This window comes from Mus caroli, unplaced genomic scaffold (assembly GCF_978045245.1).
Source record: "Mus caroli unplaced genomic scaffold, Mus_caroli_1 scaffold_9, whole genome shotgun sequence".
In the NCBI taxonomy this organism is placed as follows: Eukaryota; Metazoa; Chordata; class Mammalia; order Rodentia; family Muridae; genus Mus; species Mus caroli.
In genome coordinates, this window is record NW_028227264.1 from 72,716,732 (window position 1) to 72,739,256 (window position 22,525).

The 22,525-nt window shown below is 37.1% G+C and overlaps 1 protein-coding gene across 3 annotated transcripts in view; it reads left to right on the top strand.

Moving 5' to 3' along the window:
- The window catches only part of Pcdh15 (protocadherin related 15), a 933,441-nt gene that overhangs the window by 763,116 nt on the left and 147,800 nt on the right, over nt 1–22,525 (top strand). For all 3 annotated transcript variants that reach the window (XM_085842876.1, XM_085842877.1, XM_085842878.1), the window contains 2 exons: nt 12,673–12,813; nt 15,041–15,153. In XM_085842876.1, coding sequence (XP_085699002.1) covers nt 12,673–12,813; nt 15,041–15,153 — 254 coding nt within the window. The remainder of the gene's footprint in view (nt 1–12,672; nt 12,814–15,040; nt 15,154–22,525) is intronic.

Here is a 22,525-nt window from a genome sequence, read left to right on the forward strand (position 1 = left end):
GCTATTCAAAAAACACCTTTATGCTTAGAGACTTACCACATCTCCTTCAAGACATCCTGTTTGATTTGAAGAAAGTGAGAACCACACATTTTCAACTATAAAGTAGCAAGAGCAAACCCTTTGAAGTGTCACAGGCAGAGGTTGAGTGCAGTCTCAGAGCCTGGGAGAACACTATATCTACTATATCTGAATATAAATTAAAAATTATAAAACGCATGTTGTGCAAAATTAAAGTGCTCTGGAGGGAGGAGCAATCTTCCAGGATTCTAACACCATTGAGACTGTCTTTTCCACTCTCCTGGGATCGCAGGATTGACTTGAAGAAATGATGGATCACAGGGAATCAACACATTGCTAACCTTTTCTTTCTATTCACTAAGGACTTCTCACTTCAAACTTGCACAAAGCAAAACTCTATGTGTAATTGCTGCAAGCATGTCTTGGTTATTTCTGAAGCTGCAGGTCATACTCTGTCATATGGAAATCTGTTCGAAGGCAGGATTATAGATGCAGTAGATTGTGCATCTATCAGCACAGTCATGGAGCAATCGACATACATAAGACATTGGCTGTTCACCCAGTTCTAAGAAATGATGCAAAGGATCCCATAGAAGCTTAACTCTTCCGAGTAACCCTTCCTTTAGTGTACATTAGATTAACAAGATTCTTGATAAGATAGGCACTAATGAAATGGCTTAATGTTAGTAACTTACAAACTTCCTTATTTTTGAAAAACTAGATAGTTTTAGAGGATTATGAAAAAAATCCCCATGAGAAAAAAATCATAAATTTATCAATAGTAATTTGCTTAAAATCCATTCCTAAACAGCAAGTATTCTTATAATATCTCTTTCAGAAGAAATAATGAGACAGTAATCACCAGTGTGATGTTTGTCATATCTTTTGATGAAGATGTGAGACTTGGCAGTTCTGGACTTAGATGAGCCACCAAGGAATATTTTAGGGAGTGTTTGTATAGGTGTCTTTAACAGCCATCCTCGCTGTTCGGGTTATCTCTGCTGATCTCTACAGAGGGGAAAAGATAGCCACTTATTTTATTTCTACAATGTGTACCTTGTGTTTTAGTAAACTGCTGTGATGTCACCAGGAATGCCAGCCAATTGACATTCCTGAGAAAGCTTACCCATCACTCTGCAGCATGTGATAGCCAGCGGTCCGTAAGAGGAGTGATCCCATTTTGTCTCACAGTTTGCTCTGTATGCAACACTGAAGGCTGCCCAGACCCAGAAATGTTACATTGTGTTTTGACTTCCTTTTAGAGTACTCCTCTGTTTCTATTCCTTTGGTATCTTTGCTCACTTACTTTTTACCACTCTTCGTTTTCCAGGCTCTGCTGTAGCATAGAATTGATTCAGGTTATTGCCAGCTTTGCCACAGAAACTATTAACTACACTGTATAGAGCACGTAGAGTATACACAGTTCATAGGTTCTTTCTTACATGGTAAAGCTGAAAACATACAATCATTGTCTACTTGCTCCGTGAATAGCTTGTAAACACTGAGATGATGTAGACCAAGCTCATGTCCCTTTGGCTTCAGAAAACTAGGTGGAAAGAACACCTTTATGGTGTTTTATACAGGTGGGGATGGGGTTTTTAAATGACAGTGGAGTATAGTTAGATTTGAAGGCAAAAAAAAAAAATGAAAACCAAAGGAAGGTTTTATAAGAAAGGTAAATATGATTCATATTGTTTAATTGATTTATCAATGCATTTTAAGTATCTGTCATGTATGGCCTCTCTGGGACATACATTATGTTATGTAGCACTATATTGGTATGTTTGAAGTAATGTGTCATGAACTGTAAGTTACTAAAAACAATTACATGGTTGCTATTTTCACTTGCAATCAATACTACAATTAATTTACAGATGAAAATGTTTCCGTCTTATTTAGAAACTGTCAAGCTTATCAAGGTTAAAGGGATATGTTTGTTTGTTTGAAAATACATTTATACATTTCTTTCATATAATATATTGGCATCACAGTTATCCTCACTCATGTTTTCCCAAATTTTCTCTACCTCCTCACCTTTCCAACTCCATGTCTTATTTCTCTCTCTCTCTTTAAAAAAAAAAAACAGACCAATTAAACAAGCAAAATAAATAAAGAAAAAGAAAAACACAGCACACAGAACACACACACTCACACACATACAGACATGCACACACTCACACATACTCACATATACACGCACTCACACATACTCACATAAAGATACATACACTCACACACACTCACATACACACTCACTCACACACACATACACACTATACTCAGAATCATACACTCACATACATTATTTCTCTTTCTCTCTCTCTGTCATACTTACACACTCACAAATACACACATGCACACACTGACAAAGATACATACACTCACACACACAATTGAAACATAGATTATAAACAATAATATACAAACAAAAGACCATTAAGGTAAAAATTATCCAAACAAAGCAATGAGACAGAAAGCCTCCAGAAATAGCATGGTGTTCATTTGGTGTTGGCTATCTACTGCTGGGCACAGATGTGGCCTTAAGTGTGGTTTTTAGACCCATGAGACTCTAGTGGAGACACTATTCTTGTTCTGCAAGGGATTGTCAATTGGAGATTGCTTCTTAGATATGGATATGAGCTATGCCCACTCCTCTTCTCAGCACTGGGACCCCTCCTGGCTTGGACCTGTGCAGGCTGCCACTGCCTCTGTGAGTTCATATGAGTGTCAGTGCCCTTACATCTAGAAGAAACTTTTTTCTTGATATCATCTATTCCCTCTGACTCTTACAACCTTAATGCTCCCTCTTCTGCAGAGATCTCTGAGCCCCGAGGGTAGGGGTTTGATGAAGACATACCTCTTAGGACTGGGCATGCCAAGGTCTCTTATGTTCTGTGCAATGTCTACTTGTAGGACTCTGAATTCCTGTCTAACTGTCAAAGGAAGCTTCTGTGATGACGACTGAGTAAGACATTGATCTATAGGTATGGCAGAGTGTCATTAGGAGTCATTTCCTTACTATGATCCTTTAGCAACAGAACAGTAGTATTTTGATTTCCCCCGAGGTCCATGGCCTATCTAGTCTCATGTTCTCAGCTACCAAACTCTGCTGGGCACTGTCCTTAAATCCAATCAAATAGTGGTCGGTTACACCCTCAACCTTTATGCAACTATTGTACCAGTATATCATTCAGGCAGACCACCAATGTAGATCAAAGGGTTCATAGCTTTTTAGGTATTTAATATTTTCCTCTGGTCGTATGCAAAGCACATGCTAGTACCATGTCAACAGGAATGAAAGTTTCTTCTTAGGCACCAGCTTATCATCTCCATATTCAATAAGGTATGGAAGTGTCGTCTTCAGCAATGGGGCCTTACTCTCAGTTTTAGAAGAACAAACAATAGCCTTGGCCATAGACTGAGTTGTTTGGGGTTGGGGGTGAGAGGTTCCTTGAGATCTCTTTGGTCAATAACTTAATTAGATGTAAACAATTCCTAGCAATGAAGGTCTCTCTAAATGGAAATAGATGTATAGTTGGGGCTTTGCCTCCTATTAGTCTGTGATTGCATTTAGATTTCTTTAAAATATGAGTATATTTCCTGAATCTTCTGGAAAACTGTAATAGGTTTCCATATAACCCCAAAAATGACCCTTATTACTACCTGTCCCTCCCCATATTCTCTCCCTTAGCCCCTTAGTTCTTTCTTCCACTTCTCCATTTAATCCTTCCATTCCAGTCTCCCTCCTGCTTCTCCAGACCTGTTTCCCCTTCCTTGGTAGAGTGTTCCCCCCCTACCCCTGCCCAGTCCTTTATAATGTACCTAATCTCTGTGGTTATATGGATTGTAGCATGTCTGTGGATGGTAGCATACATGATTTAAAGCTACCATCCACATATAAAGAGAATACATACCTTCTTAGTTGGGTTTTATTGCTGTGAAGAAACACCATGACCAAGGCATCTCTTACAGAGGAAAACATTTAACTGGGGCTGGCTTACAGTTTCAGAGATTCATTCCATTATCATGGTGGGAAGCATGGCAGCAGACAGGGAGACAGTGCTGGAGGAATTGAGAGTTCTACATTTTGATCAGAAAGCATACAGGAGATTGACTTATGCAGGCAGTCAGAAGGAGAGTCCCTCTTCCACACCTGGTGTAGCTTGAACACTAGGAGACCTCAAAAAGCCTGGCTCCACCGTGACTCACTTCCTCCAAGAAGGCTACACCAGTCCCAACAAAGCCATGTCTCCTAATAGTGTCATTTCCCATGGGCCAAACAAATTCAAACCACCACACACACACACATATATATATATATATGTCTGTTCAGGTCTGGGTTGAGCAGTGTTTCTTCTGTTTGCATTTTGTAGAATAATTTGAGGAGTATTGGCATTAATTCATCTTCAAGAGTCTTGTAGAATTGCACTGAATCTATCTGTGATTCAGAGAGAGAGAGAGAGAGAGAGAGAGAGAGAGAGAGAGAGAGAGAGAGACTTTTAATTACTGATTAATTGCTTCTCTAACCTTGATATAAATTTTAAGTTTTCCAGTTTTATGGAGTACAGATTTTTAAAGTATGTTCTTATGAATCTTTGGATTTCCTAGGTATCTGTTGTGATCTTGCCCTTTTCATCTCTACTTTTAAAAATTTACAGCCGGACAGTGGTGGCGCGCACCTTTAATCCCAGCACTTGGGAGGCAGAGGCAGGCAGATTTCTGAGTTCAAGGCCAGCCTGGTCTACAAAGTGAGCTCCAGGACAGCCAGGGCTATACAGAGAAACCCTGTCTCAAAAAAACCAAAAAAAAAAAAAAAAAATTACTCTTCTCTCTTCATCTTTTAGTTAATTTAGTTAAGGATTTATTAATCTTATTCATTTTCTCAAAGAAACAACTCTTCATTTCATTGATTCTTTTAATTTTTATTTCCATTTTATTTATTTGGGCACTAAGTCTGATTATTTCTTACTGTCAATTCCCTTTTGGCTGTTCTCTCTTCTTATTGTTCTAAGGTTTCAGATATGTAGCTAACTTACAATTATGAGATAGCTCCAAAGTTTTATGTGGGTACTTAGTGCTGTGAACTTGCCTTGTAGACCTGCCCTCCTATGTCCATAAGTTTGGGTATGTTGGGTTTTTTCTATTGTAATTCAATTCTAGAAAGGTTTTAGTTTCCTTCTTAATATCTGTCTTTCCCTATCTTTCATTCAGTAGCGAGTTGTCAGTTTCCATGTGTTTGTAAACTTTTTGTAGTTTTTGTTGTTGTTGATACCCAGCTATAATCTGAAGTGTTTCAGATGGAATTCAAGGTGTTATTTCAATCTTCTTTTTGAGACTTGTGTGTCTGAGTATATGATCAATTAAAAAGTGTCACTCCATGATATAATTCACACCAGTCTTTTTCTTCTGGTAGAAATTAGGCTTGTGGAACAAGATCACAACACAGGGGGCATTTTCTACAGCAGTAGATAAAATATAACACTTCAGGTTTGGAGTTCACTCACAGACATCCAATTGGATATTATGTAGGATGCCTTATTCTAAACATCTTGTTAGGAGACAGAGAAGCAAGTCTTCTGAAAGAGATGCTTGGCGTTCTGTGAGGACTCTTGGCTTTAATCATCCATTTATGAAAGCAATGATAACTTGGCTCTCCTTATTTCTGGGTCATTTTTTCTTTTGTCGTTATTTATTTGCATCACATTTTTGTCTATCTATTTAGAATTTTTCTTTTAGGAATGATATTTAGTTGCAGATATAGATCTTATGTGAAATGTGTTAAATTTGCCTATAAATATTCCATAGTTCTCAATTTTCTGCTGAACTTCTTATAGATTGTCTCTATGGGAGTTATTCATGGCATCTTAATTTTATTTCAAGGTGTTTTGAGGTGACCACATCTTTAACATCAGTTTATGCTGTGTGCAAATGAGTCCCTTCCTTTAACACATTCATCCATTAATTTCTAAGCAGTGTATCATGTTGCATATTTGCTTGGCTGAGGATAGACACTGAGTTCTTGTATATAGGGGGCCTTATTTTGTTTGTACATGTAAAACATAACTCGACAACCTATTAGAGCCTTCTAATGTTTTCTCTTTAACACTGTACATATGTGAGCCCCACTATTTTATGTTATTTAAAATTATATATAAAGCCAAGGAAAATTTATTATTGTTATTGTGACTGTTTTTGTTTTTTACCTGTCTACTAGAAATAATATGTTCAGTAGCAATGTAATTAGATATTGATTCCCATGTTAATACTGTCTGATATTTATGGCCTCTTATGTGCAAACTTAATGTTCATCAACTCAAAAGAGTTTCCAGGAGCTTCAAGAAAATGGTTTCTGAATGAACCTTTGCCAACCCTATGTAGCCCTCCTTAGAAATAGCTTCTCACGCATTCACTCAGCCACCCTGCCCTTAAGTTCTTACATGTAGAAAAGGGAAAAAAATGCATAGTTAAATATTAGAACTTTCGAACACCAGCTCTCCACTTTCCCATCCTTCTATCCCTTTCAACCTCTGTTCCTTCTTCTCCTTTGTCTAGTTTAGGTTCTTAATGCAAGTAAAATTAGATAATGTTTTCCCATTTTTCCATTCCTCAAACAGGAATAATTAAGTTGTATTTATCCTTATGGATTTAATTAGTTGTGTCTGCATCATGCCCTCAATGTGGATCCCCACTGTTGCAAATGGCAGGATTTTGTTTTTTGTTAAGACTCTGTATGCACAGCAGTCTTTACAATACATCAACACACTGTGTCACTGTAAATATAGAGCACATCTTTATAGGCTTATCCATCAGTGTACACCAAGGCTGTTTCTACAATCTGAATACAGTAAATAGCATTCCAGTGAACACAAGCTGCACATATCTCTTTGAAGGGACCTGTTTAAAACCTCATGAGAGCACCAGTAGGAATTCTTGATTGTTTTTAAGACTTAATTTTAGTTTTTATTGATATGTATGTGGGTGAATATATGACACATGTGTGCATGTACCCATGAAGGCCAGAAGAGGATTAGTTCTCCTGGAGCTAGAACTATAGATAGTTATGAGGCACTAGACTTGCATGCTAGAAATGAAACTTGGCTCCCCAAGAAGAGCAGCAAGTTTTCACATCCACCGAGTCATTTCTCCTCACCCCCCCCCACCCCCCGAGCAAGTCCTGTTTTATCATTAAAAATAGAAAGATTTTAGGAAAGCAGGAACAAGATCACGAATTATTCACTCTGGTACAGGCTCAATATTTGGGTTTTGTGGTCTATTTTGTAAGGGAAATAGGAATTTGCTGTCTCTTAAACTAGCAAATGTATCTAAATCAGGAAAGCTACACAACAGGGTTATTTGAAATTTTGAGGAAGTAGCTTTCTCTCTATTAAGAATATTTCTCAAGAACTTTAGTGGTTAATAATCTCAAAGCAAATGTTTCTGAGGACTTTGATAGCTGTGGTCATACCACAACTGCACACATAGTGATTAGATGATGTGTCATATCTGTCAGACGTCTATGTTACATACAAACAAGAAGAAGAAAAATGAAAAGCAGATTGTTTGAATAAATTGGATTTGACCCACATTTCCTCTTATCATTTTTAAGGACATCCCAGCATTTTATTAGAATTACAAAAAAAAATAATTTGACAAAGCTGTCATGAATGGAGAAACAATACTAACCACATTTTAGTAATTCCTAATGTTAGTTCATACCTAAAAGATTCTGTGTGAATTATACAGTTACCAAACTGTAAACCAAAGATTTTCTCAAAGACACTGAAAGAAAGAATTTTTGAAACCATGTCAGGGAGAGAAAAAAAAAGAACTTTGTATATCTGAAAACAGATTACTTAATATTTGGATTTAATGATAATGGGCTTAGTATTTACTAATAAAATATGATCACATTAATATTAAAGGAGTTATGTGAGTCTGAGTAATATCTTGGTAATTATGTATTAAAAAAAAGCTAAATGAGATGTCCTGTGATGGTAGGAGTCTAATGATTTGGGCCCATTACAGTCTCATTGAAATTCCTCATGTTTGTGTGCTTCCAACATCTTTCACACAGCTCTGCAATTACTGTCTGCAGTAATTAATTATATTTTTCCATAATTAAGTTAAAACCTACTACATTTAACCCACAAGAATGGAAACCTAAAGTTAAAAAATGTACAAAATAAAAAAGTGAAATTGCTTGTAATTTCTTAATATACATTTCCTAATATAATATACATTAATAATATACATTTTACATTTACTTTGCTATATTAGCTATTTCCATTGAATTGTGTGGAATGATACTGAGTTTTAGGGTCTATGAAGCCTGAACACTCAGGGCGTACTGAAACTTGGCTTTCAGTGGTTTCCATTTCACCACGATTTTCCTGTCATGATGAACTTTAATCTCACTCTGGGAGTGTGTGTGTGTGTGTGTGTGTGTGTGTGTGTGTGTGAAAGAAGAAAAACAAAAACAAAGAAACCCTACCATCATAATAAGACTCATTTGTTTGTGCTTATGGCCTATAGATTTATCATATTACATTGTCCACATATCTATAATAAATAAAACTGCAGACAGAATGGACATTACTGTTAGTAAAACCTCTGTTGGCATACCACATTCTTGTTCCTTATCATGATGACTCCATGGAAATCATACTTTCCAACAACCTGGACCCATCTCAGGGGCTTTTCTGCAGCATCAACTTCATCCTTAAGCTAATTTTATGAATTGTCTTACCGTGTTATTCACATGTTAGTGGGATATTTTCTGTATGATTTTATAATTACTAAGTGCACTGCAGGTCTGAGGACCACATTTAAATACAAAAGATGTCTGGTGACTTTGTTATTTAGCCGAGACAATTTCGGGAAATGAATTCATTTCTAAAATCCTGGCTTTGTCGCTTGTAAAATATGAATACTTATGCTAACTCCTAGACTTATTTTAGATATGAATATGATAAGTGTACCATGCATAGTCTGATATTTAGTAAAATTTCAGATTGGTTGCTAAAGCGGATGTCAGCATTGTTAAGAAGCAACATTGTCATTATATAAGAAAATGCACATAAACTGCAAAGATTCCGTTTCCAATAAACACGCCTCTTGCACCATACTTCTTGAGTGGCTGGATGTCCCTTCAGCCACTTGGAAAATTTATGATTCACATGTAAAATGATTAGGGAGGTAACAGCTCTTTAAACCTTTCAAAGTATTCCATTGGCATTACATATTTAAATATCTGTCATCAGAGTGCCTGGGTGTGGTCAACACCAATAACCTTTAATTCTCTAATTCATTTATTCAGTCAAATGCTCCTTAAATGCATACAGGGCAGAATGTCCTCCAAGCTGTTCAGATACAGTCACTACCCCATGTGAAGCCTGTATTCTTACACATATGGCAAATAGCAAAAAAATAAATAAATAGTACATTTACATTGCATGGGAGTTACTATGACCACAATAAATGATAGCAAATTTGCAAGAAAAGGAATGGACTTTACAGTGACAGAGGTTTCTTGGTTCATCATGGTAGGCAGTGCAAGTGAAGAAGTGCAGTTCATGGGCATGGAGATATGGGAGAGACTTATGGCAGATGACATAGCAGAGAAGCAGACAGGAATAAGGGCTGGCTGGGCACAGCATTTAAGGAAATTATCACAGTGACTTTTGCCCACCAGTGAAGTAATAACACCAAATTCTACATACTGCCCAAACAGAGCCACCAGCCTGAAACAAATACATTTAATACCTGAGCCTAGAAGGGAAATTTCAGGTGCAGAGTGTTGATTCTGCTTCTGTCCCCGCAGCAGCTCTTGGCCACCTCATAATCCTAGTAAATTCAGTCTAACTTTAAGGAACCCCATAGTCATAAGAATTCTAACAGTATTCTGGGCATGTGGTGCCATGTGCCTTTAGTCCTAGTATTTGGGAGGCACAGACAAGAGTTCAAGGCCAAAAAGGTCTACATATTAAGTTCCAGGTCAACTAGGACAGCACTGAGAGACTTTGTCTCAAAAATAATAACAATAAATTGCAGGAGCATTAAAAACTCTAATACAAGGCAAAGTCATGGTTATGAGCCTATATGGAATAATAGTTATAATAATATAGTTATATTCTTTCAATATACAACAGAAATACATGCACCGAGTGGATGCCATAAAGCTCTTTTGCCAACTCAAAATGTAGCTACTTGTCCTCCAACCATGGCTACAACAGTCTCTGAGAATAGGGTGGAGGGTATACTTTATAAACATAACATTCACCTGAACTCCATTTCAAAGCAAAGTCCCAAATGAGTTTGCAGTCTTATTCCCTAGGGAAATGGTTCTCTACCTTCCAGATGCTGCTACCCTTTAATATAGCTCCTCATGTGGTGCTGACACCCAACCATAAAATTATTTTGTTGCTACTTCACAACTGTAATTTTTCTACAGTTATGAATCATAATGAAATTATTTGATATGCAAAAGATCTGATAGGGACCCCTGAAGCAGTCACGACCCACATGTTGAAAACTCCTTCCTAGAGACTGCAATGAATGCAGTTTCTTTCCTCCCTGAAATGGCTTCAGGACACATTTCCTATTACTCCAGTGTTTTGTCTCTTTTTAATGGTGCTTCACATATAAAAATCTCTGGCTTCTTTGTCTACCACTTTGAAAGAGCTGGTCTTCAGCCAAAGGGTGTTTCACAGATCTTTCTGCTTCATTCCTGGCTCTCAGCTCTCATTGTATGCCTGGCTAGTAGAAATGACCAGTAACCATGCCACAGATAAGATGCTGTGCTGTCATAAAATTTAATCTGCTAAGCTAATAAATTCATTATATTTTAGTTCTTCCTCACTCTATATTTTAAGACATGGGAAGATTATAACACAGATAGCCTACCCTAATGACAATGTCTATTCTCCTCTGAAACTTCACATTCATGGTACTTATTCTCTGCATTTGCAATGGCATACCCATATGGATAAGCTTAGTTCCAGCAATGACCCCTCTCCTGGTACTAAGTTTATGCATTAATTAATGGTGCATTACTGTTACAAAATACCTAACATAGTAACTTCAAAAAAGGAATGATTTATTTTGACTTGCAATTTCAAAGTATTTAGGCATTTATTAATTGGCAAATGTGCTAGACAAATCTTCATAATAATGTGAACACATGACAGAAAGCATGTGAGTGTATCACAGTGGGCAAGAAAATGGTAGTGAGATAGAAAGTGCCTTCAAATACACATTCCCAAGACCAATGGTCAATGACTAGAACTGTCCCCTAAAGTTCCCATGACCCCCAAAATTATGCCTGAGAGTTCAGGAAACTGAAGTTTTCAAACATGAGCTTGTAGGAGATATTTCGTATTTACACCGCTGCAATAAATCAACAGAAATGAGTGATAATATCTCAGGTAGAACTGGTGAATAAAAATAGCTCAGAGGCATATCTGAAACAGAGCCAGGGAATCATGAGCACAGATTCAGAAAGTGGGATTCAGGAGTAAAGCAAAGGCACTTGAGCATAAATTATAGCAATGTGTGAAGCAGAAATGAATAGTGAGTTCAAATTAGATTGTTTTTAAATGAGTTATTTTCAGGACATAGTATCACCGTGTGAATAGTCTGGATTTGTGCAACAAATGAAAACACCAGAAGGTTTTAAACAGCTTTTATGAGAATTAAGTCTCTCTCACTCTTGTTCCCACTTCCCCTCCCCATCTTGATTTTGACACAGGGTCTCACTCTGCATTCCAGGATGTCCTGAAATTCACTAGGTAGCATGAGTTGGCCTCTTTTTGTTCATGTTATTTTTTTTTTTTTTGAAGCAGAAAAGAGATACACTACCACTTTTTTTTTTTTTGCTCTTAGTTTTTATATCTTATCAAAAAATATGGCCTCATTGAAATTATCAGGTAGAACTGCTACAGTAGGATAATTGATTACATGTGTTTCTTACTTTTACCTTCCACAAGTTGATAGTAAGCTTAAAGCAAGAGCTGATGCCACAGGTCTATAAGGTTTAAGGATTTACATGTCTTCCCATTAAGACTAATACTTGACTAAACATTCCATATCTATTTTCTAACTTCATCAGTCTATTATGTAAATGTTTTTATGGTTTTTTGTTGTTTTTGCTTTGTTTTGTTTTGTTTTTTGTTTTGGTTTTGTTTTGGTTTTGTTTTGTTGTTGTTGTTTGTTTGGGGGGGGTTGTTTGTTTTGGGTTTTTTTGTTTGTTTGTTTTTTATGGTTTTGGTTTTTTGGATTTGGGGGGCCATGGAGATTTACAGAAGCAAAAAGAATCCAGCATTTCTGGATTTAGATTAGCATAATTAAATGTGAAACAATTGTGGCAGGAAAAACAATAGAGCACAGCAGATATTCAGCGAGAAAGACAAGACATGGAGCAAAAGATGTCTGTGGCAATAGAGTAATTTTTTCCCACACAGAAATCATTTTACTGAAGCCTATTATAGCACAATTCATTGATTCAGATTGAGTTGTGCACAGAAAGAAATACCTCTTGCATTTTACCTCTTAGTGTATGGAATTTTTCTTTTCTGCAAAGCCATTCATTGTGAGAATCAGTTTATCTCCTCCGGTGCCCTTTCCAGTCATCCTGATCGATCAATTCTTCCTTTTCAGGGGATGCCTGCGAGTCGGGTGAGGTACCGAGTGGACGACGTGCAGTTTCCATACCCAGCCAGTATTTTTGACGTAGAGGAAGATTCTGGGAGAGTAGTAACCCGCGTCAATCTTAATGAAGAGCCTACAACGATTTTCAAGGTCAGTGCGCCATTTTGTTTGAGACATCTATCCGACATTCAATCTGAGCATTCTGCTTAAAGTTATCAATATGAATTTTTTTCCTTTCTACTTTTCTCCTCTTTAATTTTTAAAAATTGTTTCTCCTAGAAATTTGAGAGCCTACTTTAAAATAAAAAAGTCATCTAGTATTTTATGGTTGGCATAAATAGATGCTACTATTTGATCCTATAATAGAGTCTATGTCTTTTAATAATCATGATATTCAATCTGTATTTAATCATATACTGTCCATACTGATCAACACAGTTAATACTATTATTCTAATGTCTATATGGCATTCTGCTGTGCAAGTAAACAATTATATTTTCCTTTGTGTTTCTAATGCCACAATAGTAGATATAAAGGCTGCTACTGTTTCTTACAGCAAGTGACTCTATTGTTCTAAAACTACTTGTGTGAATCTCATCTTATGCCTGCTCACAAGCATAAGTACACACAGGTAAACTGCAGAAGCAAATAATGCTCCTAGAAAATTTGGAAAAAATATCCATTAATCTGCACTGTGTTACTTTGTATTAAGAAGCTATATGCAGCTTTAACTTTTTCAAAGCCTACTTTTAATGATGGTCCTTAAATGTCTTAACCCATCACCCACCAGAAAGAAAAGGTTATTATGCTAGGGAGGAAGTGGACCTATTTAGAAATGGTTCTTTAGAGCAAATCTTGTCTGTCTTGTCAGGAAATCAGCAGTTCAGTTCACAGGTCACCAGCCAGAGCTTGATCCACTAGCAAACATTTTTGGATCTACCAGCTCAGTAGTGTCAGAATAGCAGCAGTGGTGACATGATGTAGCAGGAACAGCCAGGCCTCAGCTGAATTGGCAAGAGTCAGCAGGAGGAATTAGAACCATGTGGAGCACCAGGAGAAGTTCTCAGCTCTGCCTCTCTTGATGAAGCAAAGATCAGATGAGACTGGAGACCAAGAAGCCTTGCACCACTACCTCTACAAGCAAGGCCCTCTCACAGTCCGTTGAGTCCTATTTATACTCCCTCCAGCCATCGCGTGACCCCTATGGGTCTTGCCTCACCACGTGTTTTGTCTCAGCATGTGAGTCTGTCTTAGCAACACTCCATGTGAGTCTGTCTCAGCTGACATCACTCTGCCAATTGGCCCAAAGCTCCAGCACACCACCAGAAGTTTTGGGGGGCTTTTCTCTCTATGGAGTCAGGACAAATGGAGCTCAACTACACAATATAAGTTGCACCAATACATGTGTGTCGGTAGCGAAGACTACTTCATCACTTGTCCTTTGACATGCTTGCTTAAGCAAGACATCCTTTCACCTGTGTCTGCTTCAGCGAAATGTTCCTTCACAAGTCTGACTTAGTGAAACATCTTTTCACCTGTGTCCACTTCCGGAAAACATTCTTCATGTGTTTGCCCCAGCAAAACACTACCTGATACAATTGATTTTAAAGAACCTTTAAATTTCTACCTCAGCTCTAATTTTCACAAGAATATACACCTCTGTGAAAAATGTTTGAAATGTTTTAACATAAATATTAGAACACTTCTTTGTGTGTTATGGTTAGTAAAAGGACCAATTAATATTGCACTAATAATGTGTAGCTATCACCTCATGGGACTAAAATTTCTCTCAGATTATGTATTTGAATAATTCCCACTGTGTACTACGTGATCTTGGCTCTATTTGGGCTAATTGTTTTTAAGAGATTATATAACAAAGTGTTAAACTACAAAGATTACTAATTTTATTCTCTAGAGAGAAACACTCTGCTCTTTAAAGTGTGAGAAAACTCATTGAAAAATTAATTTCTCTTTACAAGTAAGCTAATTATGTTTTTGCTGCCGATACCACTGGATTTAACACCTTTTATAAAATATGTTGGTACTATAAAAGTATATATTATTTTCTGCAGCATTGAATATAGAAAACCATTTAGAATTGCATAGATAAAGCATGAACCATATAGTCTACTAGAAGTTGTTTTTTCTTATTAGAGTTAGTAACTCATTTGATGACACTACCTAGCAGGTTGTTTAAGAATATTGCGATAGAATAGGGGATATTCTAACACAATATCTCGTTCCTTAATGGGAGTAGGGAAATGATCACTTTCTCCCAAAAGTGGAACCAAGAATAAAATAACAAGATCTTTGATAGAGTGAGGGTTGGCATTTTCTCCTGTTTATAATCTGTATGCGGATTCTGTCACTTTTTTAGCTGGTGGTTGTGGCTTTTGATGACGGAGAACCTGTGATGTCCAGCAGTGCCACCGTGAGAATTCTTGTCTTACATCCCGGAGAGATCCCACGCTTCACCCAAGAGGAATACAGGTATGAGTTTCCATCAGGCTTTAAAGCACCAAGCTTTAGTGCGCTCTAGAGTTACTCTCAAAACTGATCTGAACTTGCCAGCAATGTTGGTTTTACAGTCCTAGCTTGATTTTAAAATTAGAACGAAACCTTTAAAGATTTACCATAGTTAACAAACGTTTAGTATGAAGCACTTTAGCAATGCTTCAGTGAACACCTGATTCCTTATAAATCATAAAGAAGCTCTGTTTAAATAATTGTCAATAATGAACCCAACGGGGAAAAACAGACTTTTAGTTTCCATTGTTGCCAGTACAATATGACCTCCACCTGTGACGTATGATCTACAGCGACACTTCCCAAGTCATCCGGTGTCTCTGAATACTGGTATATATTATAGCAAGGGCACCTTCAACTCATCAAGTGACAGGAAAATAATTCAGAATAACCAATGAACTGAGACAGTCTAGAGAACATTGGCAAGTGTTAGGAAATATCTTGTAGGTCAGAAACTTCTCAAATTTGCTCTTATGCTGGCACCAAGTGGTTGGCTGTGTTTTTGATTTCTAAGTTACCAATTTCATTAATAGACTCACAGTTAAGTTTTTAATCCATATTCAGACATGGTATGAAACTGAATTATTCATGAAGCAGAATATTTTCATTTTTAAAGTTTAACATTAAACAGGACACTTCGAAATGAAAGCTAAGTCGACATGCCCTAGAATTCGTTTTTCAGTGGTCATGGCCATTCAAGATTCTTGAGGTACCAGCATAATCAAGCTAAGATTCCTACTTGGTCTTATCTTAGAAATACCTTCTTACTATGTCTTCACATGGAAAAAAATAAACTCTTTGTGAACTCTCCTTATAAGGCACAGATGTTCATATGCACATATATAATGTGCATATATATGTATATTGTTTATAATTGTTACCATCAGAAATATCTACCATCCTTGAGCCTTACTCAGTATTATCATCTAACTTCTAGTTTGTCTCAAGGGAAACTAGATTGCTAAAATATCCTGGAACCCAATGTCAACTCCATCATATCTTGTTCATCCTGATGTTGACACTGACTAATGGATAGGGAAGAGCTACCCTTATTTGGGTAAATAATCTCTACATTACCTTCAGGATGGCTGGAAGATGGTAAACATCCTCATTACAAATATACAATCATGAAGCAGCTAGACAATACAACAATTTTAATATCAAAATATTTTCTATAAAGTGAGTACTGCAAGAAGCTCACAGCCCTGGAGTAGAAACAAATAGACCAGTGGCAAACACAGTGCAGCATGAAAACTCAGTCCACGGGGGGACAGTGGCACTACTGTGCTTCGGAAGCAAGGTGTATAGATGTACAGTCATGTCTGAACACCCACATCTGACTGAGTGGACTTGAAGATAGTGTAGAAGTTATTCATCACAGTACAACCTCTGTGAGTCAGTTATCAATATCAGTTTAAGAGGGATAATGAAATCTCCACTGGGTCCCAGAGCACTTAACTAATTCAGCCTCTTCTGAGACAAATTGAAAGTTGGAAGATGATACTGATTGAGGTTCAAGATGAAAAGATATCTCTGATGACAGTGGCTTCATCATTCTTTAAAATCTGCATTTTAGTGTTTTATAATTTTTGATAACTCCTTACGAGTTTGAAGCTATAGCAAGGACAGAGGTGCTAGAAAGTGAAAGAAATGAGGATAGAACTGGAAACATCTGCCAGAAGAAAGTTTTATCTTTATAATCCTATAGCTCAAAATCAATTTCATGATGCAACTCCTGGAAAATCCTCCAAAGTAAGCACACGCTCTGTACTCCAAGCTATATGTGAAAAAAATCAATGTAAAACTTAATGTGATTGCAAGTCCATTTCCCCATCATGCCCATCATACTGCCCCTCTCATTTGGCTCTTCTGGGATGCTTTGTCTCTAGGTTGCTATGGCACAGAGACAAACAGGACAGTTTTCTACTCCTGGAGGGATTTGACTGATGAGTAACTTTGGGTGTTTCAAACACCAAGGTGACAAATTCATGTACTTTTTGCTAGTTTTATGTCAACTTCATACAGGCTATAGTCATGTGGGAAGAAGGAAACTCAATTGAGAAAATGTCCACATGCTGTAAGTAAGCCTGTAGGGTTTTACTTAATTAGTAATGATGGGAGAGGACCCATCCTACTGTGTGTGGGTGGGGCCATTGGCTGAGCAAGCCATGAGGAGCAAACCATTAAGCAGCACAGCTCCATAGCCTCTGCATCAGCTCCTGCCTCCAGGTTCCTGCCCTGTTTAAGTCTACACTTTGACTTCCCTTGATGATGATCTGTGATGGGAGCTGTAAGTTGAAATAAACCCTTTTCTTCTATGGTTGTTTATGGTCATGAAATTTAATCACAGAAATAGAAATCCCAGCTAAGACATTATATTTTTTTCTTCTTGGCTGGTGCTCTCACAGCAATGAAATTCTAGTAAATGAAATCCCCAACTTTCTTCTCCTGACTGTTTATCTTAATTCTAGTCCATCCTGGGAAAGTCTAAGAGGGAAAAAGACCAACAAATAAACCACAGCCGGTAGGCGAGTGAGCAACGTTTCCCCTTTTAGCAAGCTGAGGACATCCTGCCCTTCCTCTGGGCCCCAGCTTGGGCTTGGCTTGTTCCCTGTTACTACAGGTATGCCTCAGATTCTCAGAGGAACATGCTGAGCCTTGTCTTCTTCATCTAAAGCCTTCAGGCTTTGAGGACAAAGTCATGATAAGAATCTATCTGGCCATTGCTCTTTTAGCTTTCTTTTCTATATGTCTTTGTCAAGACCAACTTTGAAAAACACAAATGTTGTTCTCAATAAATAATGTAGTGTTTCCTACTATGGCTGAATATAAATACTAACTACAGATAGATTCTATTAATAAAACTGTAAACTTAGAGAACAAAACATTGCCAATTATCTGGTACCAAAATTGCAAGAAGTCACAAGACCTATATGAGGGTTCAGGCCTTTAAGAGATTTCCATCAACTACAGACTCTCTGGTTCTTTCAATTCTTTGTTATTCTGGATTAGAAAGGAGATTTGACAATCTCATAATTTATTGTTTATGGATAGAATCATACCTATGAATCAGTGAAATGGGTTGGGTAGAATTCAGTACAGAAAACAATAGTTTGGCTTTCTACCAGAACTCAGAAAGTTTGGAAGTTAAAACCAATACTAGCAAATATGAACAGAAGTCATTTCTTTGGTTGATGCCAACATCCAGGGGTAATGTGCAGGCTTCTTGGGGAAAACTTGTTCCCAACAAATGATTTAACGAGAAATTCTTCCTTTATCTCAAGAATTTAAGCTGAATTCTTGATGGTCATGGCACCATCTTCCACTGACCCTACTGCTATATGTCTACTGGAACTGCCCCTACATTACTCAGTCTCCCAAGAGAGAAACTCAAGAGACAAAAATGGCTGAGCATTTGAAAGCCACACAATCGTCTCACGTGTAAATCAGTAGTGGAGATTTGAGAAAGCTGGGTGCCTGCTGGGTGCCAGCTGGGTACCAGGGACCTTCAGCTTTCATCTTTAATTCTGTTTAGTCCACAGCCTATGGGATAGCACCAACTACTCTCAAGACAGGCCTTTCTCCATTAGAGAATCCTCTCAGTAATTCTCAGACTCACACCCAGAAGTATGCTGTCCTTGTCTCCCAGGACACCTCAATCTATCCAAGTTTAAAATAAGATTAAACATAGAGTGATTTAATACACCAGCATGATGATGTTGTCGCTCAGTTCTGACCTCCATCCTCATCTGCCTTCTATTTTTCCCTAAAACAAAGCTTTTAAAGAGCTAGAGGTACTTCATCGCTCAAACGCGTCCCATCCTCAAAATCTTTCCAAATTAATTTTTGTTTGTTTTAATTATGTCCCCCCACTGTGCAATGAATAAAGTTCAAGTTATAGCACCTACATTGAATGTCATAAATTATTAATAATTTCTCACCATTTGCCTTGCATTTAAAAGTAGAATTACTTTCTAAAACAATTCTCAAACTTTTCTCACGTCACAGATGGCTCAATCTAAATTGCTCACTTGTAAAGAGCTTGCCCCTTTCAATCTTGGAACCAATGCGACTGTTAGGGAGTTGTTCATATATCAATATTACAGTAACTGGATTCATTTTCTCAAATTATTTCTGATCTACTCTTAGACCCTTTGTCCATTTCATTATTCTTTCCCTCTAGCAAGTAGTATGACTAAAAAAAACTGAGTTAAAAACCTTGTGTGAGAGAGTATCCCCATACTGTACTATCCATTATTGGTAGTTATCCTGACAGGGTTTTGGGCAGTTTAGGAATGAAAACGCCATGTAACTGGCCTTGTTATTAATATGTAATAGGCACATAAATTAATATGCATTAAATAAGTCCAACTCACTCTTTTTAATATACAAGCATATAAATAAGGCCTGCTTTAATGTATTTAAAGTCTATATTAATAACCATTAAATCTCTTGCTCTGTTTTCCTTCAAACTTTTGCTAACTAATCGCAAATATCTTAAAATTATTATAAATTATTATAAATATTTTGTCTATTTGTTTATTGTTTATATAGTGACTTCACAAACATAAACACAGTGACACATGTGGACTCTACATCATAAAAATAAACACAGAAAAAATAAAAATGAAAATTACAAAAAAAAATCCTCATTATAAATGACTAAGCTGAGACTCAAAAGCAAATATCTCTTTAAAGGGAACTCCCATGTGAGAAAACTGGGACTGAGTTGGGATCAGGCTTGGGAACCTCAACAGAAAGGTGTACTATGAGACCAAGTTAACAGATAGAGACTATTGGGGCAAAACACCCCAATATCCCAGACTTTATTGGGTCATTGAAATGAAACCATCTTACTTAAATGTGTGTCTATATGACAATTAGGTCGTCTGTTAGTTATGTTTCAAACCTCCTGGCTCTGTGTCTCTGCTGTCCTCATCAGTAATTGAAGTCTGATGTGAGACAGACATCTGTTGTGGGAAATATTTAGAGCTAGCCCCTGTGCCAGGTGATCTCACTCGCTTGGTCTCTTGGCCCCCCAACTCACCAGCCCTGCAAGGCCACATGGCTCCCACCAAGCCATCTCTAGGATGCCCCCCGCCCAGTTCCACGCACCCGGTAGAATCAATACTTTTAACACTTAAGTAGCCAAACAGATTTATGTTTCAATAATAACACAATTTTCAAGATGCCAATAAAAGAATTTCAGAGCCAAATGATAATGATAAAGCTTTAACACCATTATTCTAACCTTTTGATAACACCACGTCAGCCTCCATTCTGGTTCTCCCTTTCCTCCTCAGACCTTCTCTCTGTCTTCTCCACTTCTTGCTCCTCCTCCCTTCTCCTGTCCAATCACAAGCCTCTCACTGCCCTAATGTGATTGGACAGGAAATGTTCTGCAACAGACATCTTTCACACAAATACCACAGAAGATTCTATAGTGTGGTACTAAAAGGGTAGTCCACCTCTACCTCCTGTGGCTGTAGCCTCAAGACGCAACCTAAACGACAGCTCATCCATGCTTGATAAGAGGGTTTCCATTTTTCATTGTTTAGCATCTCTTAGTAAGTTGTTACATTGCCATAGAAATGGATCACAGGGCCCCCAATGGAGGAGCTAGAGAAAGTACCCAAGGAGCTAAAGGGATCTGCAACCCTATAGGTGGAACAACATTATGAACTAACCGGTACCTGGAGCTCTTGACTCTAGCTGCATAAGTATCAAAAGATGGCCTAGTCGGCCATCAATAGAAAGAGAGGCCCATTGGACTTGCAAACTTTATATGCCCCAGTACAGGGGAACGCCAAGGCCAAAAAGTGGGAGTGGGTGAGTAGGGGAGGGGGGGGAGGGTATGAGGGACTTTTGGGATAGCATTGGAAATGTAAATGAGGAAAATACCTAATAAAAATATTTTTTAAAAGTATTGGCAAATTAAAAAAAAAGAAAGAAAGAAAATTAATTTAGCATGTCTTTCCATTAACTTATGCAAAAATACTAAAATCCTGGTCATAGTTAAGGTTGTGTGATTGTCCAAGAATGAATTGACTCCTGTAGGTCAAGTGTGTCAGCACCATGAAGTATGACATTTGATCCTCATCTGAGGATGGCAGACTGAGTCGCTGTACATACGCTGGGATTCACTTGCCTTCAGGTTGAGAGTAAATATCATGGAAAGGTCAATATGACTAAGATAGACCGTGCAGTCTAAATGTGAATTGATTCTGAGTGGAAAATGCAGTGTCTTACTCAATTTGTATAAAAAAATTTATTTAAAAAGTATTTTTTAAAAGACAATTATTTTGAATTTTTCCAAAAAATATGGTGACTATATAGATATAGCTTTGTTATTCATTTATGATGGAGCTATGGCAACTTTTATTGTTAAATATTTCAAATTAAAACTATAGACAATTAAAAACTATATACATTTAAAAGTATAATTCCTATGAAAATAAAAATTAAATTTATCGCTATATGTAAGTAAGAAAAAGATCAAATGTTTTAAATATATTTTTGTCAATTTTTACATATTTTGTTAATCCCAGAGAAATATTCTGCTTCTACTACTATTCAATTTTAATCTATTAAACCTAAATAAAAGATAATTATACATAAGAACATCCTGACATTTGCAAACTTCAAATACTCTTACCTAAAATATAACCTTCACAATTTCCATATTAAAATTAAAAATCGGTATGTCGATGATTAATGTAAATTATATTAATCACTAATGACAGTAAAACTTATATGTAATTCATATTTAAACTCAATCTGAACAGCTTTTGAATTGGGAATAGAAATTACTATAACTCAACAAAGAATAGTCTACCTTCTTTTATGTAAAAATGAGCAAAGTTATAATTTATAATCAGAGATATCCCTTTTATATACTACACTATAAAAAGTAGAAACAATGTGTCTACTGTGAAAAAAAAATTTATAGCATTTCAGTGGGATTTCATTAGACAAGAGAATTGCAGTTCTGTTGTATTAAGGGACACTGCTATCATTCGTGGAAATCTTGATTTGCAGAGTCAACGATCTTTAGCCATCAAGGATAAGCATGTAGGGAGAAAGGGATTGAAAAGACTACAAAAACGATAGGAAAATCTATGAAAGCTTCCAAATAAATAGAGTGCTACTGGATGGCTAGTGCTGCTCAGCTTTAGTGTAGATCTAGTGTCCAACATGAAATCTCATATTTCCTGAAGACAAACTCCCATATCTCCTTCTGTCTCTATCCAAGTCTTTCCTTAAGCATAATGGAGTTTCTCTTTATGTTTGAAAAAAGGCTTGGGACCTTTGGAATAAACCCACACATTTTCTCTGC